A 20,842-nucleotide genomic window follows, 5' to 3' on the forward strand; every position below is an offset into this window, starting at 1 on the left:
ATCATGTCATCAATTTCATACCTACTTTATTTAACCTTCTGACCTTAATAATATATATTGACAGTGACTTCTGCTAGATTATTCTCGAATAGTATCCAAGTAGCATTGATCTCCTTTCCATCCAACTTCTCATTCTATGATACAGCTGCAAACTGTGTCCTGAGCTTTTCTTAATCACTAGCCTTGTACATTTCACATATGTCCTTTCTTCACAGCAGTCTCATATAGCTGGCAACCGCCAAGGTAACTACTCAAGAAATTTCCCTCAAAAACTTGAGAAATTCATTTTCTTTACTTCTTGATGCTATCTCATCACTTCAGCATGTATTACCAATTAAAATCACCTATAATGATTAACCTTTTCCTATTTACTTTGATAACTGCTCTCTATATAGCCAGGTCTATAGCAACATTCAATTAAATATATAATTCTAAACACCCTGAGGCATAGCTAGGGTGGGGCAGAGGGAACGGTCTACCACGGTTGGCACTTTGAACCTTTTTGAACTTTCGCAGTTAATTCTAAAATACAGTTTCGAGAACTCATTTCCAAATATTGTAATACTACTGCAAATTTTCCTCACAATTGCTGGAAGTGTTGCTAGTTGTGAGAGGAGATTTTCTAAATAAAATAGATTAAGAATTACCTACATTATTATGAAACAGACTTCACAAATGTCATTGACGATTTCGCTAACAGAAAAGCAACAAAAATAACATTTTAGAATGTTGAAATTAAAATTTTACTTCAAAAATAAACATAGTGTTTTAATTTATTTCCCTATACTTTGTTTAAACTTTCTGTAGTATTTTTGGTATTGAGAGGGGTGGCAAACTCAGGGACCGCCCTGGGTGGCAAAAGCTCTAGCTACACCACCGTAAACACTGCACGGCCTCAAAATCAATGCTTTCTCACTTGAATCAGTATGTTGCATGGGCACAGCTACTTTTTCTATCATCGACAGCACTTCACCTCCCTTTTTATATTTTCTTCCTTCATGAGGAACACCATACCCTTCCATCTCCATTCCTGTTCATTCGGTGTCCACAGGAAAGTCCTCTTTATATTATTATTATTATTATTATTATTCAGGCCTCCATGGAGTCAAGAGACTCATCATGGGAGGTCCTTCCTAGGAAACACAGTCTATCATACCACTCCTTGCACTCATTGACAGTACTTGCTCTCATCACTACCAGGCAACGCATTCCATGGTTCAACCATCGTCCATGCAAAGAAACCACTCCTCACCCTCTTGCTCACAGCTTCCTTTCATAACTTCCAGGGATGGCCCCCTTGTTATTGCTTCTTCCTGCTGTTCCACCAAGAGAAAGAACTCCCCAGTGTCAACCCTGTAACTACCTCTCAACAGTTTAAAAGTCTCAATCATATCACCTCTCCTTCTTGTATCTACCAAACTCTGCAGTCCACATTCCTTCAACCAGTTCTCATAACTAACATTGTACAGTCCTGAAACTATCATTGTTATCCGCCTCTGTAACCTTACCACAGTTAATTTATTCCCTTCAAATCCTGGGGGCCAAATCTGAGAACAATAGTATAAGTGTGGTCTGATTAGGGTCTTATACAATGGAACAAAAACTCATCTCTGCAGGTCAGCATCCCTCTCAGTATTAAGCAAATCCTCTGGGTTATCTTCACCATCTTTGCAATATGCTCCCTGAACTTCAGTTTTTCTATCAATCACCACCACCCCCAGATCTCTTGTCTCCCCTACTTCCTCCAGTACAGCTTCTCCAATCGAGTAAGCAGCCTCCCACCAATGTATCCCAAACTACAAGACTACATTTTGCTGCATTAAACCAACCCTCATTCATTTGCCCATATGTTTACTTTATCCAAATCCTCTTGCAGGGCTGCCACATCTGCACTACTACTAATATCCCTTCCCAGCTTCACATCATCTGCAAACAACTGAATATCCCCCCTGCAAATCATTGACAATGTCATTGATATAAAGGTTAAATAATACAGGTCCAGTAATGAGCCCTGTGGGATCCCACTTGTAACCTTCCACCTCCTTGATATTGCCCTGCCATACACAACTCTCTGCTACCTATCAGACAGCCCATCCTGAATCCAGTTGACTAACCTGACATATAAACTCATGTGCTGCAACTTAAATATCAGCTTATCGTGTAACACCCTATCAAATGCCTTTGCAAAATCCAAAAAACTGGCAGTATATGCCTTTCCCCCTCATCAACTGTTCTTGTCACTTTATTATAAAAGGTAATCATATTACTAAAGCAACAGCATCCCTTAACAAATCCATGTTGACTCTCACAGATAACATTACCCTCATCTGCACAATGCTGTATATGGTCAACCACTAATTTCTCCAAGATCTTAACAACTACTGATGAAACACAAACTGGTCTATTATTAGACACTTCCAGTCTGCTACCACCTTTATGCAATGGCAATATCTTACCTTCCTTCCATTCCTTGAGTACCTTTCCAGTAGCCAGACTTTCATTGAAAAGCCAGGTCAACGGAGCTGTCAGTTCTTTAGCACATTCTCTCAAAACCCATATTAAAATGCCATCCAGTCCCACAGATTTACTGACATCCAGAATACTCAGTATTTGGAACACACTCACCTCTTGCACCTCTAAATCTCAAACCTGCCCTATTCCTCTAGTATTTAAACTTACTTCTGCAGGATGAAATACTCCAATAAAGTGTTCATTAAACAACACCACATTGTTCTCTGCATCAGTCTCTCTATTCCCATTTTTATTCCACAATGTCATTCTTCCACAATCATTTCTCCTCCTCCTAATGGCCACACAGCTAAAAAATTCCCTAGGATTTTCTTTGGATCTTAGTGCCAATCTCTTCTCGTATTCAAGGTTTTGCCTTCCTCACTATACTAGTCACTCTCTTGGCCTGAGTCTTATATTCTTCATGCATCTGCTCTCCACCCCACTCCTTATATCTCTTCCATAGCCTCTTTTTCACTTGCAGTTCCTGTTGTTGTTTTTCATCCACTTTACACCAAATTGTGTCCTCTTCTTTCATGGAATACAGCTTCCTACTGCTGTTAACAAATATTCCTTCACAATTTCCCAAGCACTAATGATATCCTGGCCTTCCAATTCTGGAAGTTCCAAAACTCTTGAATCTCTTGTTCCCTCTATTACACGTTGCCTAAGGCATTTGTCCCTCAAGAATTCTAGAAATTCCATTCCCTTATAACTACATGCATTTTCCTCTTCCCAACTTATACTGCTGTAGTTAAAATCTCCTATAACAATTATTCTTCTTGCGCTTGCCAAGCTCAATCACCTAAACATCTCCTGTTCCCTACCTGCTGTGCTCCTTGGCTTGTAACAACACCCCACTAAATATCCTGTTTTGCCCACCTCTATCTTACCCCATATGCTTTCAAAACCATTAATGTCACTGCCTTCCAAAGCCTTTATTCTTGGAGGACATAAGTCATCACTTATCATAAGCAGCACTCCACCAATGCATTTTTCCCTTCCTATCCTGTCGAAAAATTCTGTACCCTGCTACTTCTATTCCTGTTATTATATCATCTTCTGTCAACCAGGTCTCAGAGATCCCAATAATCTTCGGCCAGGCTGATGCTATCAGTGCCATCAATTCATCTCCTTTTTTTCTGGATACTCCTGGCATTAGTATAAAGCATAAAAATGTCACTGCTTCTATATCTATCATTAGATATAGAAGCAGTGACATTCAACTGGACTTAGTTGAATGTCACCCTCCAGATTCAACTGGACTCAGTGTTACCTGATGTCATCCCCTTCCCTAAAGCACCCATTCCCACAAGAGCCCACCTAGGCTACCATCCACCCTAAGTTGCTGTTATTTAGCAAAAATAGTTCTCATTTTAAAGAAAACGATACCAGGGCTTCCTGTTTCCCCAGATAATCTCCTTTTTTAGCCTAAATAGTGTCCTTATTCACAGATGTTCCTTTAGATGTAACAATTAACTTATTCCAGCAAGATTTTATGGCAGATATTGTTATCCTATTTGTCATTCATTCTGGATACTTCACATGCTAAAACAAACTTTACCAACAAACTGAAATACATCAACGGGCAGTCATTTTTCTCCCACACTACCTAACATCTCCATAGAAAGATCTGAATATTGGATACTGAATAGCATCCTTCATAAGCTGCCCTTATTATGCCAAGAAATTATATTTTTGGTTTAATCTTTTATCCAATTGTAAGCAAAGTTTGCACCTGAAGTAATTTCAAGATTGAGCAAACTCATATAGTGATGTGAAGTCATTAGCTTCTCTATACGAGTTGCATGATGCTATGCATTATGGGAAGGGTCACTACCCAGACCGGTTTCCACCTGTATTGAGGTCTCATCAGTGGGAACCAAACCCAGAAGTGATATCACGATTGAAGTAATACAAAAGTCACATTTTCATATATGAGTAGCCAAAGGCAAGTGATGCTAAGGTAAGTGATGTGAAGTTATTTGCTTCTATATACGAGTTGCCCAGTCCTGAAATTACTTTAGGTGCAAATTTTGTTTGCTTATGCTTGGATAAAGGATTAAACCAAGAATATAATTTCTTGGCTTCTTTAATTTATAGTATAACCAAATGGGAAAACTTCCAACTTTTATCTCTAAGCCAGAGTATTTTAGTAATAAGGTATGACACCTTTTGGCAGTTAATTGCTCTGCTGTAATTAATAATAACTGCCTCCTCACTCTGAATATAAACTATCCCATTAGATTCTATTCCTATGGAAGTACACCTTTCCGTTTTTGTTTGACTAATATACACAAACCAATGCCACTAACTCCTATTTCTTATTTAAGATACTTGTAGCACTAGTAATCTGGCATAATAGGTACCCAACTCTTTAAGTGCGCACACAATCCTGATGCCCTAGTCAAGTAAACCTGTGACAAAACATCTCTTTTCATTTAACCCTAAAAATTGGGGAAGGAATCGTATTATCCCACATCTTATTTCTCATGTCTGTTACAATCACATTTTTGAATACTCATGATTACTGTGGTCACAAATCCTTAATACCAAATGGGAACTGATCATTCATCTAATATAGGCAATGCACCAATGTTTACCAAGAGCCAGTCAAGTAAAAAGATTTAAGTGATAGATGAATTTCATTTGCTACCTACATCTTTTTCAGCCACTTGTCCTCTAGTAAGTCTCACCCAGTAAGAGACTATCCTTTTACTACAGGATTGAAGTAGCTTGAAAAAGTCCATCTTTGGTGTTTAGAGCAGGATTGTCTAACCTTTACAAACCTCTTGTACTAATGTATTATAGGTTCATGATCTTCTGTGTGGAAATTACATTAAAAATAAATAAGGTAGAAAATAAATGGATGAAAACCAGTAAATAAGTTTTATTATGAAGGAAATATAAAACAGTAGGTCACGACATCTACTAAAGGTACAAACTGAAGAATAGAAGAGTAAGGGCACACTAAGTAATGAAGAGCATAATACGAGAGGCAATTGCCAGGGGCAGACTAAAAAAAAGAACTAATGGAATCTCCTGCTACATGGCAAGCAAAACAAAAAATAATTATAGAGTGATAACAAAATGGCCAGTGCTGAAAGGTAATGGACTATTTAATGTACATTTTTAATGTTTTTCAGTATACATATCATACAGGTATAAATGATGCTGTACAATACCAAGATGTGAGAAGAGCAGCAAAATTATGTAATGGCATTTTGTCAATATATATATCATACAGGTGGGAATGATGTGTACAGTACTTAGAAGGGAGCCAGATGTTACAGGAATAGATGTAAGTAAAAATGAAATGGATCAGTTATCGAATAGGCTAGATATTCATAAGACTGACTAGCTGGCAATATCCATCTTAAAATACTGTAGGAAGGATGTGGATTATAATAATGTAGATTGCCCTCCCATTGCTAGCAAAGGTTGGTCGATTGGTACAGCCTCTGCGTAATGGCTCAAAAGATAAGCAAGTTTAAGTGTGGTTAGTAGTTGAAAGGGGTTCAGTTATTCGATGCTGTTGGCATAGTCTCCCTCAATGAGTCTTTGGACTTCCAGAGGTGTCACATAATAATCATAATAATAATAATTATGAGTCCTTGGACCCTTGAAGTATCACATAATAATAATAAAAAAATTATTTTTGCACCTACCTACTGGAAATGAAGTCTTTACAGGAAACCCTTCCATTTTTATTGGAATTCCAATCTGTATTCGATATACCACATACCTACAAAATAATACCAGTGTAGTAATGGACACATGACAGTGACAGTATTCTGAGAGTAATGAATAAAAATAATATTTTTAATCATTTTTTTTTTAGTTCTGTAACTTTTCCCTTCAGGATTTCTGCAAATTCAGATAACTTTCATAATGAACGATGATAATAAATCAATTAAAAATTAGTTAATAACTAATTAGTTAATGTGATGTACAGTATTATTTAGCTAGCAACAAAACTATGATATTGGTGGGAACTTGACTGGGAACAAGGAACACATAAGATTGGATATCAGGAGGTTAATGAGAAGGATAAAAGATAATAGCGTGAAAGGAAAAATAGTCAGTGTGTGGCTCAAGTGTGACAATGATGAAGTGAGGTGGAGACTGAAGATTGTAAATGATATGTTAGTTTAAATTGCGAAGAGAAAAGAGTGCAGTTTGTTAACGAGTGGAATGATATGAAGGCCAAATTGAACTGTATAAGATTGATGGACTATATATGAATGGTTTTGGTGTGAGAAGACATTTGGAAAAATTGCTGCTGGAAGGTGGAGAAATGAATGCAGAGAATGAATCTGATTTGATGAAGTAAGAAGCAATGTGAAAGAGCAGGAGAGTAAGGAAGGAGAGACTAAAGTGGTGGTAATGAATGAAGAAGTGGGTAGAGTATAGAGAATGAGAGAACAAGTGTGCAAGCCAAACAGGGAAACAAGGAGGCTCAGGGTGGACAGAGGAACACAACGAGAGAAAAGTAAATGCTCCAAGAGGATGAGAATGCATGTCTAGACAAAAAGGGAAGGAGATGACCTGGGATCAAGGGAAAAACAGTTGGATCTGAAGAAGATTCGAAGATTAAGGAGAAATAAAAGTGGCTCGAGTTAAGTATGGACAAGTGACATCTAATAAGTGGTGTCAGTGAAACTTACTATAGATGCAGTAATGAGATGTAATATTTGTATACAAATGCTAGAAGTATAAGAAACAAGGCAAATGAAATGGCTGCGCTGATTAAGTCTGTTCACCCAAACACTGTTGGAATAAGTGAAATACAGTTGGATGAGGATGACATCCTGACAGGAATAGAAAGATATGATGTGTTTCTTCTTATTGTTATTATCCCAGGACCTCATGGAGCCAAAGATTCATCTGGAAGATCCTTTTATCACACACACACACAGCTCATCATACCATGCCTTCAACGCATTCAAACTCCTTGAAGACACCACACTCTCAGGCAAGGCATTCCAATCATTCACAACTCTGCATGAAAAAAACCTGCTTCTCACTCCCCTACTCACACCCTCCTTATACAGCTTCCATGGATGATCTCTGGTTCTCCCCTGATCTCCCACTATTTTCTGTAGAACTTCTCCAGCATTGATCCTTTCCTCCTATCCACCAGACTCTGCAAATTACATCTTCTCAATCTTTCTTCATACTTGACATTCCAGAGGTCAGAAACTACCTTAGTCAATCACCTTTGGACCTTCTCCAACATCTCTTCATCCTTCTGAAAACCAGGTGACCAAATCTGGTCACAACAGTCCATGTGTGGCCTAATCAAAGCCATATACAACGGAACAAGAAACTCCCTACTTCTACACATCAGTGTCCTCTGCATCACTCCCAGAAGCCTTTGTGTTGTCTTCACAATTTTGGCTACCTAAATTTCAGATCCTTATCCACTATCACCCCCAAATCTCCTATTTCTTCCACCTCCAACAGAATATCCACACCAAGCATAAATTCTACATCCCATGTTTGTTTTCCAAATTTTAAAACCTTACATTTTGCAACATTGAACTTAAATCCCTATTTCCATGCCCAATCACTCAATTTATTCAAGTCTTCTTGTAAGGCTACAACATCTTCACTACTCTTCACGGTTCATCCCAAATTTGCATCATCTGCAAACAACTGAATATCTCCATCCAAATCTTCACCTATATCGTTAATATACAAGTTAAACAGTAATGGTCACAAAACAAACCCCTCAGGCACTACACTAGTGACTTTCCTTTTCCTGGATATCGCTCCCCCATACACAACTTGTTGATACCTATCAGATAGCCATTCTTCAACCCAATGCACTAATATCCAACCCCATCTGCTCTCTAGTTTGACTATCAATTTATCATGAGGTACTCTATCAAAAGCCTTTGCAAAATCTAAGTATATTACTGTGTATCCTTCTCCTCTGTCCAAGGAAGCAGTCACTTTATTGTAATAAGTAAGTAGATTACTAAAACACGACCTCCCTTCAGCAAATTCATGCAGTCCATCAAAGATAATACCATTGTTGTCAACCCAACTCTGGATCCTAGTTCTCACAAGCTTCTCCAACAACTTAACCACAACACCTGACACACAGATAGGCCTATAACTTAATGCATGAGTTCGATCATCTCCTTTATGAAGTGCCACAATGTTTTTCTCCTTCCACTCCTTAGGGACTTGACCGAGTGCAAGACTCGTATTAAAAAAATATGTCAAGACAGGTGTCAACTCCCTGGCACATTCCTTCAGAATATGTGGTGATATATTATCAAGTCACACAGCCTTATTTTCATCTAGTTTACTCAATTCCCCGTACACCTCTTGCTCACTTACAGTCAGTCTCTCCTCCCCATCATCTGCTGCTCTCAATCTCTCCATGAAGTCACATTCACAAGATTGAAAGACCTTTATGAATTGCCCATTAACTACCTCCACCACACATTCTGCAACAGCTGTCTTTATACCATTTTCTCCTATTAATGTCATTCTTCTATAATCGTTTTTCCTTGCTACATATCGAAAGAACTCCTTAGCATTCTTTTTGGCTTCATTAGCTAACTGCTGTTCATAATCTCTTTATCTACTCTCACCAACCAAGTCATCCTCCTTGCCTGGTCTCTATAGACCTCATGAAATTGGTTATTTCCACTTCTCTTATGCTGCCTCCACAATGCCCTCTTTCTCTGTATCACATGCTTAATCTCTTTATTCATCCATCTCACACCTACCTTATTTAACCTTCTCACCCTTGGAATATACTTAGTCATCACATCTACTAGATATTTTTTGAAAATTCCCCAAGCTGCATTGATATCTTTTCCAGCTAACGCCTCATTCCATGCGATACCCACAAGCTGTCTCCTCAGCTTTCATAATCACCCCTTGTAGTTCCACATATACCCTTTTCTCATAGAGGTCCTCATACTGCTGACAACCACTCAGGTAATCACCACTTGGTGGATGATTTGACACCTCATTTATAATTACATCCTTTGATGAGATGACCAAATCCAAGACCCTCAATCCTCGAGTGCCCTCTGTTACATACTGTCTGAGGTAGTTATCCCTCAAAAACTCAAGAAACTCATTTTCTTTACTTCCACTTGTTCATTTATTAATCAAATTGACTAATTTGATTATACATTTCATTATCACCACCATCCACATTACCTGGTCTATAACAACATCCAACCAAGTATTTGATTCCATTGACCGCTATCTCACACCACACTACCTCAAAACTACTGGCATTATTTCTCTCTTGCATCTCTACTTTGTATGGACATAACTCTTTCTTTATCATCAATAGCACTCCCCCCCCTTTCTTTTTGCTCCTTCTATCCACACGAAACACATCATACCCTTCCATCTCTATTCCTGCCAGGATATCATCCTCTTCCAACCATGTCTCACTTCCAACCTATTCCTACAATCTTTGGGTGAACAGACGCAATTAATGCAACCATTTCATCTGCCTTGTTTCTCATACCTCTAGCATTTGTATACAAACAAAACAGCTCATTTCTGGATCTACAGCTAGTTCCACTGATACCACTCACTCAATGTGATCTCTCCGTGCTCAACTGGGGCCATTTCCATTTCTGCTTATTTATTTTAAAACCCTTTTCAATTCCAACTATTTTCTCTTGATCCCAGGTCATCCCATTTCTTTCATGTCTACACATGCTCTCACCTCCTCTCAGAGCATCCACCTTTCTCACGATAAGTACCCCTGTCCACCACGAGCCTCTCCATTTCCCTGCTTCTCTTGCACACCTATTTTCCCATTTTCTATACTCATACCACTCACTTCCTCATTCATAACCACCTCCTCAATCTCTCCTATCTTACTCTCCTGCTCTTCCACATCACTTCCCACTTGATCTGATTCATTCTCTCTCACTTCTCTACCTTCCAGCAGCAGTCTCTCCAAGCAACTCACACCATAACCACTCAAATGCAGTCCATTGCTCCCATACAGTTCACTTCTTCCTTCAAATTCATTCCACACATTAACAAAATGTACTCCCGTCTCCTCATACATTTCAGCCAGCATATCATTCATAATCCTTGCTCCTGCCTCATCTCACCACAGTCATACCTAGACAACATGCTTGCCACCCTTCCTGTCACACTATTTTCTTTTATCCTTCCAAGCAGCCTCCTGATATCCATTCTGATGCTCTCTTTGTCCTCTGTCAAATCATTGTGCCAATTAAAACTATCAACTCCTTTGCTTGCTCCCTCCTCATATCTAAATGCCTCAATCACTCTACTCATTTTACCAGCTGGAAAACATACCTTGTGCATCCTATCATCCAGCACACCTTTAATAATGGATTTGCCATATAACCCCACGCACTCATTTTTCGTGCCATCATGATTACTTTTAATAGTTTTTATCCAAATTTTTCTTAATTTCATTCCGCATCCATTTCATCTCTTTCCTCATCCAATGTATTTCAACTTCCGAATCTCACGTCACATTTTCTCTATAATTCATTCTTTTTAATTTTCTAACTCTCGACGCCCTCTTCTCACTTTCCCTCTCATTCATCCTTCTGTGCTTCCGTACTTTCAGTCCAACACGCATCCAACTTTCCCTATTATTCATTCTTTCAATTTTTTCCACTTTTGATTCCTGCATCATGCCATTTCCAGTTTCATTCGTTCTCTCAATTTCATTTCCTTTCACCACTCTAGCCTCACTTTTGTCCTTTTTAACATCTGTTACAGTTTTTAAATCACTCATTTTCTTTTTTACTGATTGTTTAACATTCTTTCAACTCTCTTTCACACCATCCCTCTCTTTTGAACGTGCACTCATTTTCCCTGCAACATTCTTGCTACTAACACATTTGCATTCAGCAATTTCTCGTTCAGGTCGCACTTCGAACACACCCTCCCCTTCCATCCACCCTAAACATCCACAAATCATTTATGTAATCGAAATAATACATATAACACACCTCACACTTAACGAAACGTCTGAATCTTCTTCTTCTTCTGCAGCTTCTCTCACTTAAGTGGGGTCACTGTTGATGATGAGTCTTCTCCACATTCTCCTGTCTTGATCTGTCACTACATCCAAGTTCTTCACCCTCGAGTCCTCTTCTACCAGCTCTCTCCATCTCTTCTTTGGCTGCCCACGCTTCCTCCTTCCTTGCACATCCATCTGCATGACCCTTCTTCCCACATATTCGTCCTCCCTCCTCATCACATCACCAAACCATCTCAACCTTGCCTCCTGTATCTTCGCTCCTAAGTTCGTAACTTTCACTGTTCCCCTCACATAGTCATTTCTCAGACGATCCTTTCTGGTCACATTGCACATCCACCTAAGCATTCTCATTTCTGCTACTTCCATCCTGCTGATGTTATTTTTCCTCAGGGCTACAGTTTCTATAGCATAGGTCATAGCTGGCCTCACTACTGTCCTATAGATTTTGCCTTTCAGATTGATCGGCACCCTCTTATCGCATAACACTCCAGCCATCTCCCTCCAGCTCCTCCAACTCACTTGCATCCTGCATCCCACTTCCTTCTCAGCTCCTCCATCTTCTTCCACTGTTGAACCTAAGTGTCTAAAGTCCCTCACCTTCCTGATGAGATTTCCTTCCAGCTCCAGATCTGTCTTCTGGCCACCACCCACTGTGCAACACATATACTCTGTCATACTTCTGAACGAAACGACTGAATAATAAATTAAATTCATGGAATGACAAAGCCGCCACCATGTTATTTCCTCTGCCGGTTACTATTCTAAGGTCTAATAATAACAAATTTGTATATAAGTTTAGGCAAATGAAAATCCCCCACACTAATAATACTGCTACAGCACAACTTTTGCAGCAGCTGTTACTCAAACAAATACTCATATATACTTATCTCAATGTGGAGCTCTGCTTACACACGTTTGCCACGCTTTACTCAACTCAGTTTATCGAAGAAAGAAAGCCTAAGAAAGGGAGGGAGAGTGCTATTGATGATAGAGAAAGAGTTATGTCCATGAAAGATAAATATGCAAGAGAGGAAATAGTGGCAGTGGTTTTGAGGCAGTATGTTGTGAGATAGAGGTGAAGGTCTATAACATCCAACTTAGTTGGATGTTATAGACCTGGTAATGTGAATGGTAGTGTCAATGAAATATATAATCAAATTAACCAAGCTAATAAAAAAAGGATGATGATTATGGGTGATTTTAAATTATAGCAATATAGACTGAGATGATGAGATAGCAACTTGAAGTAAAGAAAATTAGTTTCTTGAGTTTTTGAAAGACAAATACTTCAGGCAGTATGTAACAGAAGGCACACAAGGACTGAGGGTCTTAGATTTGATCATCTCATCAGAGGATGTTATTATGAATGAAGTGTCATCACCATCCATTTGGTGAAAAGGAATATGAAGTGATTACCTAGGTGGATGACAGCAGTGTGAGGATCTCTCTGAGGAAAGGGTATATGTGAAAGTACAAGGTTGGTGATTATGAGAAGCTCAAGAGGCAGATTGCAGGTGCAACATGGAATGATGAGTTTGCTAGAAATGAGATTAATGGTGCTTGGATGATATTTAAGAACTATTTAGTAGAAACAATGTCTAAACGTATTCTGAGGGTCAGAAGGTTAAATAAGTTAGGTGTGAAATGGATAAATGAAGAGATTAAACATCAATACTGTGTAAAAATCATTTTGGAGGCAACATAAGAATAGTGGTAATAATCAATTCAATGAGGATAAAAAGAATAGACAAGGAGGGGTGACTTGGTTAGGAAGAACAGCAAAAGTGAAGTAGGAGCAGCAGTTAGCTAATGAAGCTAATAAAAATCCTAGGAAGTACTTTCGATATGCAGCCAGCAAAAAAAAAAAAAGAATGATTATCGAAGAATGACATTGTTTGGAGAAAATGGTATAAGAACAACAACTCCTGCATAGGATATGGCTGAGATATTTAATGAGCATTTCATAAAGGTGCTTCATCCTTGTGAATGTGATATCATGAAATGTTTGAGACCAGTGCAGATGAGGCAGAGGAGAGACTAACTGTGCATGAGGAAGAGGTACCTAGCAAATTAAGCAAATTTGATATTAATAAATCTGTGGGACTTAGTGATATATCACCACATATTTTGAAGGAATGTGCCATAGAGTTGACATATGCATTCACATATTTGCTAACTATGAGTCTTACATTGGATCAAGTTCCAAAGGAATGAAAGAAAGGCAAGAATATACTGCTTCATAAGGAGGTTGCAGAACTCAAGCATCAAATTATAGGCCTAACTGTGTGTCAGTTATTATTATTTTTATTATTCAGGCCTCCATGGAGTCAAAAGATTCATCGTGGGAGATCCTTTCTAAGAAACACACAGTCTATCATACCATGCCTTAAATGCATTGACCGTTCTTGCTCTCACCACTCTATCAGACAATGCATTCCATGGTTCAACCACCCTCCATGCAAAGAAACCACTCCTCACCCTCTTTCTCACAGTTTCCTTTCATAACTTCCATGGATGGTCCCTTGTCATGACTCCTTCTCACTGTTCAACCAAACGAAAGAACTCCCCAGTGTCAACCCTGTAACCACCTCTCAACAGTTTAAAAGTCTCAATCATATCACCTCTCCTTCTTGTATCCACCAAACTCTACAGTCCACACTCCCTCAGCCGATCCTCATAACTAACATTGTACAGTCCTCACATCATCTTTGTTATCTGCCTTTGTGCCCTTTCCACAGTTAATTTATCCTCTTCAAATCCTGGGGACCAGATCTGAGAACAATAAGTGTGGTCTGATCAGAGTCTTGTACAAAGGATGATGAACCCTTTCATCTCTGCAGGTCAGTGTCCTGACCTGCAGAGATGAAAGGGTTCATCATCATTGCAGCAATCCTATGTGTTACCTTCACTACATTTGCAATATGTCCCCCTTAAATTTCAGGTTTCTATCAATCATCAACCCCAGATCTCGTCTCACCTACTTCCTCCAGTATAACTCCTCCCATAGAGTATGCAGTGTCTCATCGATGTGTCCCAAACCTCAAGACCTTACATTTTTCTGCATTAAACTGACACACCCCCATTCATTTGCCCATCTATCTAGCGTATTCAAATCGTCTTGCAGGGCTACCACATCTGCAATATTACTAATAACCCTTCCCAGCTTCACATCATCTGCAAACAACTGAATATCCCCTTGCAATCCATGGACAGTGTCATTGATATAAAGGTTAAACAATATAGGTCCCAGTACTGAGCCCTGTGGAACCCCACTTGTAACCTTCTGCATTCTTGATATTGCTCCACCATACACAACTCTCTGATGCCTATCAGACAGCCAATCCTGAATCCAGTTGACCAATCTGACATCCAGACCCATGTGCTGCAACTTGAATATCAGCTTATCACGTGGCACCCTGTCAAATGCCTTTGCTAAGTCTAGGAAAATGGTAGTATATATGCCTTTCCCTCATCTAATGTTCTTGTAACTTTATTATAAAAGGCTAGCATATTGCTAAAACAAAAGCGCCCCTTCACAAATCCATGTTGACTCTCACAGATAGCATTACTCTCATCTGCCCAATGCTGTATATGGTCCCTCACACACAAACTGGCCTTATTAATAATTAGGCCAGGTTGTGTAGACACTTATTGTGGTTAAAGTGTTAGAATGGCTGGTGAGAACCAGGCTCCTGAACTGGGTTGACAACAGTGATATTATCTTTGCTGGACAGCATGGATTTGCTAAAGGGAAGTCATGTTTTAGTAGTCTGCTTATTTATTACAATAAGGTGATGGCTTCATTGGACAAAGGAAATGAATACACAGTAGTATACTTTAATTTTGCAAAGGCTTTTGATAGATTACTGAATGATAAATTGATAGTCAAATGAGAGTGAATGAAGTTGGATATGAGAATACTGCACTGGATCAGAGAATGGCTATCTGATAGGTATCAACAAGTTGGATATGGGGCAGCAATATCCTGGAAGAGAAAAGTCACTAGTGGTGTGACTCATGCATCTGTTTTAGGACCATTGCTTTTTAACCCATGTTAATGATATTGGGCAAGATTTGGATGGTGATATTCAGTTGTTTGCAGATGATGAAAAGTTGGGACAAACTATGAGGAGTAGAGCAGATATTCTGGCCTAACAAGCAGACTTGAATACATTGAGTGAATGGGCATGAGAATGGGGATAACAGTTTAATGTGACAAAATGTAAGGTTCTAAAATTTGGAAAACAAAGATGAGATGTAGTATTTACGCTTAGTGCAGATATAGTGTTGGAGATAAAGGACATGGGAATCTTGGGATGATGGTGGATAAGGATCTAAAATTCAGATAACACATGGTGAAAATTGTGAGGACAACACAACAAATTCTGGGAATGATGCAGAGGACACCGACTTGTAGAAGTAAGGAGATTCTTGTTCCATTGCATAAGGCCTTGATTTGGCCACATATGGACTATTGTGCACAGATGCAGTCACCTGGTTTTCAAAAGATGAAGAAATGTTGCAAGCGGTCTAGAGACAATTGACCAAATTAGTTTCTAATCTCTAGAATGCTGATTATGAGGAAAAGTTGAGAAAATGCAATTTACACAGTCAAGTGGAGAGGAGTAAGAAGGGTAATATGATACAAACAGAAAGTTGGTAAATGGTTTTTATAGCATCAATGTTGAAGAGGTTATTCATAAAATGGTGGGAGTGGGGGAGAACAAGAGGTCATCCCTGGAAGCTGTATAAAAAGGGTGTGAATGAACAGGGGGAACAAGGGACAGATATTTGCATGCAGATTTGTGAATTGGAATGCTTTATTCGAAAGTGTGGTGTCTGCAGAGAATTTGAATGCTTTATTCGAAAGTGTGGTGTCTGCAGAGAATTTGAATGCTTTCAAGGCAATGTATGATAAACTATGTGTATGACAAAGAGATCTCCTAGATCAGGGGTGGGCAACCTTTTTAAATGTGTATGCCAAAATCGCCAAATCTTTGATGCATTTTCTCACGTTCAGACCGAAATTTTGCAGAACATATTATTTGATGTCTTTTCAGTATCGGGAGAACTTTTTCAAATAATCAGAAATCACACTACAGTGGTAAACCCAAAGAATATTGTAAGAATGATTATTGTAAGTCATGCAAAATTGAATGAATGTAAAACTTAGTGACAGAGTTTTTACTTAAAAGTCCTTCTACCCTGTTGACAGTGTGGATAATTTTTATATTCTGTTAAGCGTGATTCTAGCTGCCATATACAGCCACACAAAGACACAATTTGTAAGATCAGCAAAAGAGTAAACAATAATTCTGAATTTTTTTGCTTTTGATTTTTTTATCAGACATAAGTTTTTTCAAGTTTTTCCAATATATTACAGTACACAATCTCATAATTGTTTTACTTCACTAAAGCACAATAAAAGAAAAGAAAATTAAAGATATTCTTTTATTCATTCTGAATCTCTTGCAAGTAATGCATAACAAACAGAAGTTAATCTAGCATTTTTTCTTTAGCAGAAAACATCAAATCAAAACTAGAGAAAGAAAAACAATGGATGTTTTATTTATTTAGCACCAATGTGACTTCTGCTGCTGCATTACTGATGAGAGATCATTTATATCTGATAAAAGTCTGCTTTTATATCTAATATGAGGATTTTATATCTGATATGAGGCTGCTTAGATGGATAAAAGAGAATAGTGTGACAGGAAGGGTAGTAAGCGTGCTGCCTAGATATGACTGTGGTGAGACGACAAGGAGAGCAAGGATTATGAATGATATGTTGGCTGAAATGTGTGAGGAGAGGGGCGTACAGAGTACTAATGTGGGGAATCAGTTTGAAGGACAAACTGTATGGGAGTGATGGACTGCATTTGAGTGGTTATAGTGTGAGTTGCTCGGAGAGACTGCTGCTGGAAGGTAGAGAAGTAATAACGAGTACAGAGAATGAATCAGATCAAGTGGGAAGTGATGTGGAAGAGCAGCAGAGTAAGATAGGAGACATTGAAGAGGTGGTTATGAATGAGGAAGTGAGTGGCATGAGTATAGAAAATGAGAGAATGGGTGTGCAGGAAGAACAGGGAAAAGGGGAGGCTCAGGGTGGGCAGGGGTACACAAAGTGAGAAAGGTGGATGATCCAAGAGGATGTGAGAGTATGTGCAGACAGGAAAGGAATGGGAAGACCTGGAATCAAGAGAAAACAGTTGGAATTAAAGAGGAATGAGCTGTTGTGTTTGTATACTAATGCTAGAAGTGTATGAAACAAGGCAGATGAATTGGTTGCACTAATTGAGTCTATTCACCCAAAAATTGTTGGAATAAGTGAGACATGGTTAGATGAGGACAACATCCTGACAAGAATAGAGATGGAAGGGTACGATGTGTTTCGTGAGGACAGAACTGGAAAAAAGGGAGAGGGAGTGCTATTGATGATAGAGAAAGAGTTATGTCCATACAAAGTAGAGATGCAAGAGGGAAATAGTGCCAGTGGTTTGGAGGCAGTATGGTGTGAGATAGAGGTGAATGGAATGAAATACTTGGTTGGATGTCGTTATAGACCAGGTAATGTGGATGGTAATGACTATGAAATGTATAATCAAATTAGCCAAGCAAATAAGAAAAGAGTGATCATTATGGGCTATTTCAATTAGGGCAATATAGACTGGAATGATGAGATAGCAAGTGGAAGTAAAGAAAATTAGTTTCTTGAGTTTTTGAGGGATATCTACCTTAGACAGTATGTAACAGAGGGCACACAACGATTAAGGGTTTTGGATTTGGTCATCTCATCACAGGATAGAATTATAAATGAGGTGTCAAATCACCCACCAACTGGTGAGAGTGACCACAAGGTGATTACCTGGGTGGTTGCTAGCAGTGTGAGGACCTCTGTAAGAAATAAGTATATGTGGAACTACAAGGGGGGGGGGGGTTGATTATGAAGAGCTCAGGAGACAGCTTACAGGTATGGAATGAGGAGTTAGTTGGAAAACAGATCAATGCAGCTTAGAGGATTTTCAAAAACTATCTAGTAGATGCAATGTCTAAATGTATTCCAAGGATGAGAAGGTTAAATAAGGTAGGTGTGAAATGGATGAATAAAGAGATTAAGAATGCGATGCAGAGAAAAAGGGCATTATGGAGGCAGCATAAGAGAAGTGGAAATAACCAATTCCACAAGGACTACAAAGACCAGATGGGTGTGGCCTTGGTCGGGTGACTTGGTTGGTTGAGGGTAACTAAAGAGAGGTATGAACAGCAGTTAGCTAATGAAGCCAAAAAGAATCCAAAGGAGTTCTTTCGATGTGTAGCCAGCAAAATAAACATTGATTATGTAAGGATGACATTGACTGGAGAAAATTGTAGAAAGACAGCTTTTCAGAAGGTGTGGTGGAGATACTTAATGAGCAGTTCATAAAGGTATTTCAATCTTGAGAATGTTACTTCATGGAGAGATTGAGAGCAGTTGATGGTGTGGAAGGGAGACTGACTGTAAGTGAGCAAGATGGTGTATGGGAAGTTGAGCAAACTAGATGTTACTAAGCCTGTGGGACTTCATAATATATCACCACATATTCTGAAGGAATGTGCCAGGGAGTTGACGCTGGCCTTGACATATTTTTTTAATATGAGTCTTGCACTGAGTCAAGTTGCAAGGAGTGGAAGGAGGACAAGATTGTGTCACTTCATAAAGGAGGTGATAGAACTCAAGCATCAATCTATAGGCCCATCTGTGTGTTGGGTGTTGTAGGTTTGTTGGAGAAGCTTGTGAGAACAAGGATCGAGAATTGATTTGACAACAATGATATTATCTTTGATGGACGGCATGGATTTGCTAAAGGGAGTTAATGTTTTAGTAATCTACTTACTTATTATAATAATGTGACTGCTTCCTTGGATAGAGGAGAAGGATACACAGTAATATACTTAGATTTCACAAAGGCTTTTGAAAGATTACCGTATGATAAGTTAATAGTCAAACTAGAGTGGATGTGGCAGGATATTAGATTGGTGCATTGGATTGGAGACTGGCCATCTGATAAGTATCAACAAGTTGTGTGTGTGTGTGGGGGGGGGGGAGAGCAATATCCAGGAAAAGGAAAGTTATTAGTGCTATGGCTCAGGGATCTGTTTTAGGGCTACTGCTGTTTAACTAGTATATTAATGCTATTGGTGAAGATTTGGATGAGATATTCAGTTGTTTGCAGATGATGCAAAGTTGGGATGGACCATGAAGAGTAAAGATGTTATGGCCTTACAAGAAGACTTGAATAAATTGAGCAATTCAGCACGTTAATTGGGATGCGAGTTCAATGTCACAAAATGTAATTTTCTGAAATTTGGAAAACAAAGATGAGATGCAAAATTTATGATTGGTGAGGATATATTGTCGAAGGTGGAGGAAATAAGGATCTGGGGGTGATAGTGGATAAGGATCTGAAATTCAGGGGACACATTGCCAAAATTGTGAAGACAACACAAAGGCTCCTGGGAATGATGAGGAGGACACTGACTTGTAGAAGTAAGGAGATTCTTGTTCTATTGTATAAGGCTTTGATTAGGCCACACATGGACTATTGTGCCCAGATTTGGTCACCTGGTTTTCAGAAGGACGAAGAGATGTTAGAAAGGTTCCAGAGGCGACTGATAAGATAGTTACTAACCTCTGGAATGTGTAGTATGAGAAAAGATTGAGAAGATGCAACTTACAGAGTCTGGTGGACAGGAGGAAGAGGGGAGATATGATAGAGACCTACAAGTTGGTAAGTGGTTGTTATAGAATCAATGCTGGAAAGATTCTTCAGAAAAAAGAGGGAGATCACAGGAGAATCAGAGGTCATCTCTGGAAACTGTATAAAGAGGATGTGAGTAGGGGATTGAGAAGCAGGTTTTTTTCATGCAAAGTTGTGAATGATTGGAATGCCTTGCCTGAGGGTGTGGTGTCTACAGAGAATTTAAGTGTGTTTAAAGCAAGGTATGATGAGCTATGTGTGTATGATAAAAGGACCTCCCAGATGAGTCTTTGACTCCATGGGGTCTTGAATAATAATAATAATATTTTGTAAACTGTAGAGATATGCATGCACTACTAGTTTCATCTGTAAGGCTACTCTATTACAAGAATTAACAAAGTTCATCACTGAGAACAATGATTCTGTCCCTTTTTTTTTTCTAAATAGAAAGTGTTTTGCCACACAAAAAAGTAGCACATGCTCAAAGAGCACTGTAATATCAGGAGAGAATATGTCCTGTAATAGAAGGATTGTGTCACTGATTGGGACATTTCTGAAGGAGGAAGAGACCTCAAAA

General features: G+C 38.9%; 1 protein-coding gene across 1 annotated transcript in view; it reads right to left on the minus strand.

The window, feature by feature from the left end:
* LOC150105247 (ciliogenesis-associated TTC17-interacting protein-like) overlaps positions 1-20,842 on the minus strand; it is a 182,396-nt gene that overhangs the window by 144,106 nt on the left and 17,448 nt on the right. The window contains exon 2 of the mRNA XM_090393914.1: positions 6,177-6,253. Within this exon, the coding sequence (XP_090250040.1) occupies positions 6,177-6,253 (77 nt within the window). The remainder of the gene's footprint in view (positions 1-6,176; positions 6,254-20,842) is intronic.

The sequence above is a fragment of the Typopeltis vanoorti genome, chromosome 6, assembly GCF_054136105.1.
Source record: "Typopeltis vanoorti isolate ZY-2024b chromosome 6, IOZ_Tvanoo_1.0, whole genome shotgun sequence".
Classification (NCBI taxonomy): Eukaryota; Metazoa; Arthropoda; class Arachnida; order Uropygi; family Thelyphonidae; genus Typopeltis; species Typopeltis vanoorti.